Source organism: Onychomys torridus, chromosome 1, assembly GCF_903995425.1.
Source record: "Onychomys torridus chromosome 1, mOncTor1.1, whole genome shotgun sequence".
NCBI classification, from domain to species: domain Eukaryota; kingdom Metazoa; phylum Chordata; class Mammalia; order Rodentia; family Cricetidae; genus Onychomys; species Onychomys torridus.
Window position 1 is genome coordinate 99,032,991 of NC_050443.1, and position 11,125 is coordinate 99,044,115.

The window sequence follows — 11,125 nt, forward strand, 5'->3', positions numbered from 1 at the left end:
AACACAGAGGCAGGATTTCTGTGAGTTCAAGGCTAGCCTTGTCTACATAGAGAGTTCTAGGCCAGACAAGGCTACATAGAACATGTCTAAAAAAAGCCTCCAAAATAATTGGGCAGTGGTGGTGCACGCTTATAATCCCAGCTCTTGGGAGGCAGAGGCAGGAGGATCTCCATGAGTTTGAGGCCAGCCTAGTCTACAAAGTGAGTTCCAGGACAGCCACAGCACTTACACAGAGAAATCCTGTCTCAAGAAACTAAAAACCAACCAACCAAACAAAAACCCAAAAAACAAAAAACCCAAAATAAAATAATAAGTGTTCTGTATATATGTGCCATTCTTTTTGCTGATTTTCTGTCTTGAAGTTTCATAATAGATAACTCCAAAATTATGTTCATGAAGAAACTTTAGAAAATGACTTTCTCCTCCATCAATGGCATAGTAGACAATGATATCCAGGACTCAGACACAAGATGAGTCACTCAGGGTGACTCACCTACAGATTCAAAATAGTCTTAAGGTTTGTATTTTAAAATATTTCTTATTTACTTATTTATTGTGTGTATGCATGTACATGTATGTAGAGGGCAAAGGTCAACCTCAGATGTCATTCCTGAGGTGCTATTTCATTTTTTAGACAAGGTCTGTCGCTGGCCTGAGGCTCACCATGTGAGCTAGGCTGGGGGGGAGTCAGCCCCATGATCTTCTCTTATCTGCACCTCCCCAGTGCTGGGGTTACAAGTGTACACCGTCATGTAGGCTTTTATGTGGTTTCTGGGAGTAGAACTCAGGTCCTCATGCTTACATGGCAAGCATTTTACTGACCAAGCTATCTTGCTAGACCACAGGGGTTTACTAATATTTTCCCATGTTACTAATCTTGAGTTTGTTGATGCATATAATCTTTGTTTGTTTGTTTGAGATGGGATTTCTCTATGTAGCCCTGGCTGTCCTGGAGCTTGCTATGTAGACCAGTCTGGCTTCAAACACACAGAGATCCTCCTCCTTTGCTGGGATTAAAGTTCTGTGCCACCACGCCCAGCCAATACATACAATCTTGGCAAGAAAAAAAAAAAAAAGGAAAGAAAAGAAAAAGAACTCGCAAAACCCAACATTTCCTCTGTAGAGTCGGCATAGCTATTATAGACACACAAAAAGAACTAGAAAAACCCAAGAGTTAGAACATTCCATGCATTGCCTCAGATTTTGTATTTTGGTGAGACACAACTACCTTCTTCCCCTCCCCCAGCATTGTGTGGTGTTGGAAAGATAGCATTAAAAGCTGGCCAAATATTAAAGTTGCAAAATACATATGAGCACATGTACATTTTGGAATACAGAGATAAGCACTTACTTTGAGCCAATGTTAGTCTAGGCACTAACTATAGTAGACCCAAGTGTTTGCATTATTTTAAATTAAAAACATTTGGCCAAAAAGATTACAGTCAAGGCTGCATTGGTTTACTGATATTATGTCAGAGGTGGAGTTATGAAATTTGGGGGAATTCTAACAAGATATATCTAGAACCACAGTAATATATTTACTTTGGGTTTTTCCATAGAATTATGGCCAATGTTAATTTTCCTCCATAGCATTTCTTATTTATGTCTGTAAATGGACCTAGTGTTCCATTGCAAAGGGACTACCTGAGGAAATTATTTAATCCAATGGAGAGAGTATCAACCTTAGGGTGTATTCTGGGGAAACATTAGATTATTTCACCCTCATCCCTGTAGTCTTCATAGATGGATGCATGAAGAAAATCTCCCAACCTCTGAGAAGGGAAAAGTGGTGTGTAGTGCATCAGATACGTTTCAAGACTGCACTGTGATCATAACCAGCTGTGAGGTCCTTAGTACTCAATAGTATCTTAACTCATTTCCACCGAAAAAGGACATCCTTCTTAAATAAACTGGTTTATTTGTTCTTTTCCTTAAAAATAGAGTAGAGGTACCATTTCTTTTTCCTGGAGAGATTTTTAGTTGAGATAAAATTTTGTAGGTAGAAATTTCAGTTCTAGTTCTAGACTCACTAGCCATGTAACTTTGGGCAATTAAATTATCCTGTCTGTGCCTTGGTGTATAATGTTGTTAGGGAAATTAGTAGCCATGCATGCAATAAACGTGTTAAACAGGATACTCTAAACTGAGTTGAGTCCCCTCACAGTCCATCTGCTAAAGTCCTAACTCACAATGGTCAATATTTAGAGATGGGGCCTTTGGGAAGTGAATAAGTTCAGAACAAGTCATGAGTGTGCAGCTTGCATAACAGGATACATGCCCTGGATAGAAGAGAGGCCAGGGTCCTGGGTATTCTTCGTTGATAACAACATCTGCATTACCAAGTGTGAAGGCCTAGCTTTGATCCCTAGTGTTAGCATACACATACACGCATGGGAAAGGGAAAGAGAGGATATAAATATATAAATATATGTTCTCTCTCTGCCATACATCTCTGCAATGCAAAGACATGACTTCCTGGGGCTATCAGTGTGGCCCACAGTAGACTGCCTGCCTAGCATGTGCAGAATCCCAGGTTCAATATCTAAAGGACATCACTTTCTGTCTGCAAGCAAATAAAAGGCTTCCTACTCAAGTCTAACCAAGCTGACTCTCTCATCTTGGACTTCAAGCTTCTAGAACTGTGGGGAAAAATCTGCAATATTGGTTCCTAGTCTCTAAACTCCTCCCCCATTCCTATCACTGCTTTGGATATAGTTCTTGCTATGTAGTGTAGACTAGCCTTCAATTTGTGATTTCCTGCCTAAGCCTCCCATATACTGAGATTATAGGCCTGTGCCTCCATGTTCCCCCCTAGACAACTATTCTTCTTAGAAAATTGACCTAATAAAAGGGAAGTTTCTTCTCTGCTTCCAAGGTAGCAACAGTTTATGTGTTTGTGATTTTTCCTGACTAGGTCAAAAGAGACTATCCTGCCAGGTAGACCTAAAGTTTCTTTGGCCCTTTCCAACCTGAGCATGCCTTTCCTCATCAGGGATGCACACTGATCCTGACTTGGCTCACAACTCCGTAGATAGGATTGCTTGTTTTTATGACTGTCAATGAAAGTTATTTCATGGATGCAGTCCCAGTAATTTCATGCCTTTAAAGATGATCTCAGCTGGGAAAAGGAGAGCAAAGAGGCAGGCCTAACTTAAGCTTTGTGATTAGGAAGAGTCTATGTGTAATAGAATTTGAGGTGCCAGTATGACAACCTGTATTATACCCATTTACTTCATAGAGCTGACTTTGCAAATGGCTTAGCAGGTGTAAGTTAAGAAAATAAGGTGTACCACATAGTAATATTTGGGATATTATTAGCTATAGTTAGGTAGTTAATTTTTTCTTTTGAAAGGAGAAAACCATGAGAGAAAATGAGGCCCATGGAATTTTCCTATAAGGAGAAGAGAAATATCCTAATTACATTCTAAAATTAAATACATTTGTTTATGGTTGCTTTGCTTCTGCTAGAAGGTAAGGCTTGTTGAGTGCCAAGATTATTATTTGCTCTGTATCCCGAGAACTTAATGCAGCAAATGTGCTGTAAATATTTGGTGAAAAAAGCATAAACACAGCTTATGAATGAATAAATGAATTAATTAATGAATGAGTGTGTGTGCCATGGTGTACGTGTAGATAGAGGTCAGAGGACAACTTGTGGGAGTCAGTTCTGCCTTTCTACTGTGTGTGTTTCCAGGATCAAATGTGGCTCACTGAGCCATCTTGCCTGCCTTAAGAATGATTTTTTTTATGCTGGAGATTCATTCAAAATGTTGATATCTTACTTACTGTTCTATCACTGTGGAAAGACACCATGACCAAGGCAACTCTTAAAATGAAGCATTTAATTGGTGACTTGCTTACAGTTTCAGAGGGTGAGTCCATGATCAACATGGTGGGGAGCATGGCAGCAGGCAGGCAGGCATGGTGCTGGAGCAGTAGCTGAGAGCTCACATCTGGTCTGCAAGATGGAGGCAGAGAGCGAGCACTGGACCTGGCCTGGGCTTTTGAAACTTCAAACACCACCACTGACACACCTCCTTCAACAAGGCCACACTTCTCAATCCTTTCTGACAGTACCAACTAACTGGGAACCAGACCTTCAAATATATGAGCATGTGGGGGCCACTTTCATTCAAACTACTACAGTTAGTAAGGTTGGAAATGAGAGGTGAGGTCATTCCAACAGCAAATGGGTTAATGGGTTAATCCATATTCCAGTAGAGAGAGGAGAATAAATTCTCTAAAATCATGTCCTTGACTTGGAATACGCTTTCAGGAGAAAGAAGAAATATTGAGAAAGTAGAACAAGCCAGGCATGGTTGATGCCTGTAATCCCAGAAGGATTGCCCCAAGTTTGAGGCAGTCTGATCTATATAGTAAGCTCCAGGTCAGCTGCAGAAAAACCCTGTTTTGAGAAAATAAGAGAACCTGAAAGACAAATCTTTGAAGAGCTTTGAGACAGCCTGTGAGGTAATGGGGAACTCACAGGAACTTTGGAAAGTGTGAAGCCACTCAGTGATTGCTCATAGACCCCCAGCAGGGCAGTTGCCAGGTTGTTAGATTCATTGGAATGATTGTTCCTCTGCTACCTTTGAGCATGTAGCCTAAGGTGTGTGTGTGTGTGTGTGTATGTGTGTGTGTGTTATATGCATGTGCATGTGCAGGTACACATGCATGAAGGCCAGAGGAGGATGTTGGCTGTCTTTCTATATCACTCAACACTACTTTGAGAGAGAGCCTCTCATTAAACCTGACTTCAGGCTAGCAGCTGGAAAGCCCCATCCATCCACCTCATCCCCAAACCTCAGCACTGGGTTACAGGTGTGAGTAGCTATGCCCAGCTTTTTTGTTCATTTTTACATGGTGCTGGAGTGCAAACTCAGGTCCCCATGCTTGAGTAGCACATGCTCATTACCTACAGAGCCATCCCTCCAGCCTTCTGAGCCTAAGTCAGCATGCTCACGAGAGGCTTTGACTCTGCAAATCATCACAGGTGTTCTCCAGACCCTTCTCTCCAGGGAAACAGGAGAAAAAAGACAGTTCCATCACAGAGGTGGAAAATCCCCCACACAGAGCCCCCGGCAGCAGGAGTCCAATTTCTTGATATTTCTGAAGCTGGAATCTGTTATAACTAGAGAATGCTGAAGGATAATGGGCTCCTGTTGTTAATGAAACACTGAGATCAGAACACAGAGGTGCCTCTGCCAAGCAGAAACCAGCCTTTTCATAAAGCACATATTGTAATAATTCTGGGACTAGCAAGCACCTCTTAGCTGTGCCCCCTTCTCTAAAGGCTTGATTAAGCCACTTCCCTTCTCTCTTTTATTAGAGACATGACTCTGTTTCAAAGTGGAACTTAGGTTTCCATTGCCTCTTGGCGCTTTGCACCCATTCTCTCCCATCTACTGTGTCATGTGGCTCAAATCAATGAACAACAGCCAAGGCTGGCGAGCGATGCCTCACGTTCATAAGCACCCACAGCCTCAAGTTCTAAAGCACAGTCATGACCTTGTGCTCTCATTTTGGAAATCTGTGCTCAGCTGTTTCAAACCTCTTTGTCTTAATCAGTTGTGGCCAATTACGTAGCACCTTCACCCAGCATGATCAAAACAGCTAATTTATAGTAATGTGGGCGTAAGTGCCAGCTGGGAAGGCATGGTTTCAGGCCACTGTGGCTACAAGTGGCAGAAATGTAGTGCAAGCTAGCCTCAATAGAACAGGGACCTCCTGGTTATGTGTGAAAAGTCCAGCAGAGCTGGATCTCAACTGATGTCAGGAGCCTTTGACCTCTCCACTTTGGCTTCAAGCTTTTACCACTCAGTAGCAACATGGCTCCCAGGTTTACTGGCTGAGCAGCTCCAGGCTGTGAATAAATATGCACCTTTGACCCAGTAGCATATCCAAAGTCCCCAGGCAGATCCTGAGAGGCACCATGTGAGTCACATGCCTATCACTGAGGCAGCAGTGATTACATAGGCATAACTTCCTCGATGAGAGTTGGATAATATCTGGATGTTGGGCCAGGTGGCGGGGTGCATGCCTTTAATCCCAGCACTCGGGAGGCAGAGCCAGGCAGATCTTTGTGAATTTGAGGCCAGCCTGGTCTACAGAGCGAGATCCAGGACAGGCACCAAAACTACACAGAGAAACCCTGTCTTGAAAAAAACTAAAAATTAAAAATTAAAACTCTGGATGTTGGGGTTGGAGTAGGGCAGTTAGGTCCCACCAAGTCTTTCTTTTTGTAATCATTGATTTATATTTATTTTATATGCATTGGTGTTTTGCCTGCATGAGTGTCTGTGTGAGGGTGTCAGATTTCTTGGAACTGGAGTTACAGTGAGCTGCCATGTGGGTGCTGGGACTTGAATTCAGATCCTCTGGAAGAACAGCCAGTGCTCTTAAGCACTAAGCCATCTATCTCTCCAGCCCCTTCTACCAAGTCCTAAGGCCAGAGACAGGTCTTCTATGGAAGAAGGGAGAGGATTTTTCTTATATTTATTTTTGATTGCAAGCCTAGCCTTTAACAGCTGAGCCATCACTCCAGCCCAAGAGGATTTTTTTTTTATTCATCAATCATATTTTATTTTTGGTATTTATTATACTTGGATATAGTGTATTCTTTACATTAATTTCTACATTTTTGTTGGTTTGAAATGTAATCATTATAAAATTAAGTTGCATCACTGGAAGTCTGTGAAACTGGGAGAAGAGCCTTGAGTTTCTGCATTTAGCCCTTGGTTCTTGACTCCACAGAGGATCTTTCTCAAGTGAGGGAATTCTGGGACAACAAAATACTACATGTTTCAAGAAACGAAGTTTTCCACAGCGCAGTTGGGCAGAGTAGCCCATAAGCCCACTGTCTGGATGCAGTGAGTAGTCTAAGCTGCTGCCCTTGGCCCTGGTGGGTGTCTCAGTACCCTAGAAGAAGCAGAAGAAAACTGGAAGTGGGTGGGTAGCAATCAGTTTTGGAGCATGTAGGAGTCAAGGTGAAGGGCAGGTTTAATGAGCGAGGATTCAGAGGGATAGCCACACCTAACAAATGTAACCAGACCAGAGTACCAAGAACATTTCATGACAAGGCTTTTAGAAGGGAGGTAGATATGGCTGGAATGCTTGCATATGATTCCAGACAGAAGCCTTCTCGTTGACATGTTTGCATTTTTCCAGAACTATTTATATGCTTTTTTTTTTTTTTTTTTGAGAAGCCTTTTCTAGAATCCACTTGCCAAGAATAGGTAAACCTTCTGACAGAGGGTTCTTGTCTGTCACCCTGAGAAATTCCACCATAACACTTTTATAGCCATCATATGTACTAGAAATGAATGTCCAAACCCACCCACTTTGCTTAAAACTTGGCAGACATTTCAAGCCTTCGAGGATGCATGTATCTCTGTAGCTCAGTGAGACCTTGAACTTTCAATCCTTGCCTCAGCTTTCTAGGAGCTGTGAGTGACTGGACCACCAGGCCCAGCAGTATAATTCTCCAATGTTTTTCTTTCAGACAAGGTCTTGCTTGCTGTGCAGTCAGTCCTAGGTTGGCCCAGGACTGCCTATGTAGCCCAGGCTAGCTTCAAACCCACAGTCTTCCTACCTCAGCTTCCTGAGTGCTGGGATTGCAGGCATGCACTACCATGCCTAGCCTAAGGGTCCACTGAAAGTCTGCTTCATGCCTGGACTCTGTTCTCTGTCTACCCATGCATGGCATGTGGTTCTGTGTCACAGAGGCAACAGTTGTCAGCAGGGACTGTGATCACACGTTCACACACCCCCTTCCTTTCCTGTGTGCATCTGGAAGGAAGAAATTACTTAGGTGCTTGAAAGGATCAAAATCACACAGCACAACATCTCTTTCTTGTTAAATGAATGAGTAGGTAAACATGTCACTGAATACCATGTGTTAAATAGCTTTGAATTATAAGAAAAGAAGCTGCTGGGGGGAAAATTAACTGTTGTGCATCTTCTCCCCTAGAATGCTTTTAGATCTTCAAGACACCATGTTTAGTTTGGTTTGCGTGGTCCCCTTGGGCATCGCCATGGTGCAGATTCTGACTTGGAGCTCCTTCTCCATCAGGAACAGAGCAGACTACTCAGGGACTGTGTAAGCACAGCGGCGGTGCTGGGCGGTGGTCGCAACATTCCTTCAAGTGCCTGTCAGTTCTTATAGGTCATGCTGTGCTCAAAGGCAAAACTAATTTTTACACCCTCTTGTTTGTTTAAAAACCAAAGCAAATAAAACAAAACCTGACAGCGTGTTTTGAGAGCTTTTTGACTCTCTAAGTTATGGCCTCGGTGTGGGCTGTTTCCTGGCATTCCTATAGCCTGGGACCTGCAACTTGTCACCACTGGACTGCCTTGTGTTCCTAGAGCTGGCTGGTCAGTACACACCACTGCTTAAAAGTTCTCCAAAGCTCATATTGCTTCTTAGACAGATTTTGTGAAAAGACAGCATTTTTCCCTCTTTTTTTCTACTGGGGCTAAGACTCTTTTATGTGTTAGGCAAATGTTCTACCACTGAGCTATGTTTAAAATTTTTGTGTGTGTGTGTCAGGGTTTCATTAAGTTGTCCAGGCTCTCTTTGAGCTCACATTGCAACCCTGGCAGGCACTGAACTAGCAATCTTCCCATTTCAGCCTCCCAAGTAGTTGGGGTTACAGATCTGTGCCACCAAGAACAGGCCTCCTCCACACCTTTCCCCATCAACACTGTATCACCATTGTTTGCATATTTTTCTGTGATGAAAAGCCATGAAGGTCACTACATTCCTTGATTTGTAAATGTGTTACAAAACTATTACAGTGAAAACACCATGGTGCTGGCACAAAAGCAGACACATGAACCATCAGAACGGGACCAAAAGCCTAGAAATATCCGGCACATTTACAGTGAACTGATTTTTCAACAAAGATCACAAAAACACACAGTGGAAAAAGGTCAGTGTCTTCAATAAATGGATGTTGAGAACAGCTACATATGGAAGAATGCAATTTGACCCTCATCACACACCAAATATAGAAGTCAAGTGAAAATAAAGACTCAAATACAAGATTCAATACTGTAAAACCACTGAAGAAAAACACAGAGGATAAAGAAATGGGATTAAATAAGACTGAAAAGTTTATATAATCAGAATGAAGAGACATCACACACACTGGGAGAAAATATTCGCAAATTGTACACCCAAGAAGGTACTGATATCTAAAACATGTAACAAATTCAACCCTAATGTAGAAAAACAAACATACTGATTTAAAAATGGATAAAGGAGCCAGGTGCGGTGATGCATACCTTTGATCCTAGCACTTGGAGGCAGAATCAGGCAGATCTTTGTGAGTTTGAGGCCAGCCTGCTCTACAAAGCAAGTTCTAGGCCAGCCAGGACTACACAGTGAAAGAGAGAAAAAAAAAATCCATATTTAATATAAAAGTGTGATGGTTATCTTCACCATCAGCTTAATTGGATTAGGAGTCACCTAGGAGACATGCTTCTTAGTGGGCTGTGAGGGTGTTTCCAGAGGGGTATAGCTGGGGGAGGAAAAACCACGTCGAGTGTGGGCACAACACCACCCTGGTCTGGATTCCCAGCCTGAGTACAGAGGGAGAGATAAGAAGGGTACAGCACCATCATTCATCTCTGCTTCCTGAGGCGACACAGTGTGACCAGCTGCCTCACAGTCCCTCCTCTGCCGTGATTCTGCCCTCTCAAATTATGAGTCTATATTGACTTTTCAACCTATAAGTTGCTTTCTGTTAGATATTTGGTCACAGCATCAGGAAAAGTAACCATCAGTGGAACTTTATTATAAATTTTGTAACATGATTTATAGCAAATAATAAAATCCATCAGGGGTTTCGGGGAAGTGGGGTCTAGGTCAGTGGTAGATATATGAGGTCCTCCTGACCTCTCCAGTTAGATGTAACTTTTTTTTTTTTTTTTTTTTGAGACAGGGTTTTAGTTTGTATCCCAGACTGGCCTGGAACTTGCTATGTAGTACATACAGTCTGTCCTCAAATCTAATGGCAGTCTTCCTGTCACAGCCTATTGGGTATTGGGATATAGGCATGAACTATCACACCTGGATGACTATATCATTTATTGTAAATTGCACGCACAGAAACTTTTACTGCGGTCTGCTCTTTCTTACAGATTCTGCTCTAATTTTTTTAAAGTTCGTGTGAGACTGAACTCACACTCTCATGCTTGAAAGCAAGTGGTTTCCAAGTCTGACCATTTCTCTAACTGCACTGTAGGCTTTTATAATCTGTAAAACAATTACAAAATCAAGGCTGTTCTGGACAGTGTTAAGAAAATGAAAATGTAATCCACAAACTGCAAGGCAATGTCTACAAAATGCCTAGTGATAAAGGACGTTTTGGGGAACAATAAAAGGCTCCAAATGCAGTTGAAAATGACGATTTAATCCAAAAATATAAAAATTTGAATAGATACTTCATCAAAGAAGACACACAGTACCTGGAAAGGTGCTTAATATTATTAGCCATTAGGAAAATGTGAAACAAAATAATAATAGCAAAAGATAACACTGTATAAGATCAGAATCACTGAAATAGAGTGAATAAACCAAATGCTGAGAAGGATTTGGGTTTCCCTAACACACACATTCTTAGTATGAATTAAGCTGATATAGATGCTTTGAAAAATGGTAAGTTTTCTTGTAAGGAAATATACATTTCACATTTGATCTAGAAATCTCACTGTTAACTTGCCCAAGAAAAATGAAAATTCATGTTCATACACAACACATACGTAAATCCTTATGGTGGCTTCATTCATATATCAAAAATAATGGAAACAACCCAAATGCCCTCTGACTGGTAAATTGATAGATGATTGTGGTGCATCTACATCATGGATTACTTTGCAGCAATAGAAAGGATATTTACTGAATGTCAAGTACTTTAAGTCCAAGAAGCCAGATGCAAAATACAATGTATTGTGTGGTTCCATTTGCAGGATATCCTGGAGAATGCAATCATGTCGGTGCAGAAGACACAGATGTGGCTGCTATAGCCTAGAGTTGGTTGTTGATTGCAAAGGGCACAGGAATATTTTTTAGGCGGGGGTATTTTGTATCTTAATTTTGGTGGTGGACACACAATTGAATATA

General features: G+C 41.7%; 1 protein-coding gene across 1 annotated transcript in view; it reads left to right on the forward strand.

The window, feature by feature from the left end:
- LOC118574792 (transmembrane protein 180-like) overlaps positions 1–8,102 on the forward strand; it is a 39,813-nt gene extending 31,711 nt beyond the window's left edge. Inside the window, exon 7 of the mRNA XM_036175672.1 lies at positions 7,970–8,102. Coding sequence (XP_036031565.1) covers positions 7,970–8,102 — 133 coding nt within the window. The remainder of the gene's footprint in view (positions 1–7,969) is intronic.
- Positions 8,103–11,125: the final 3,023 nt, after the last annotated feature.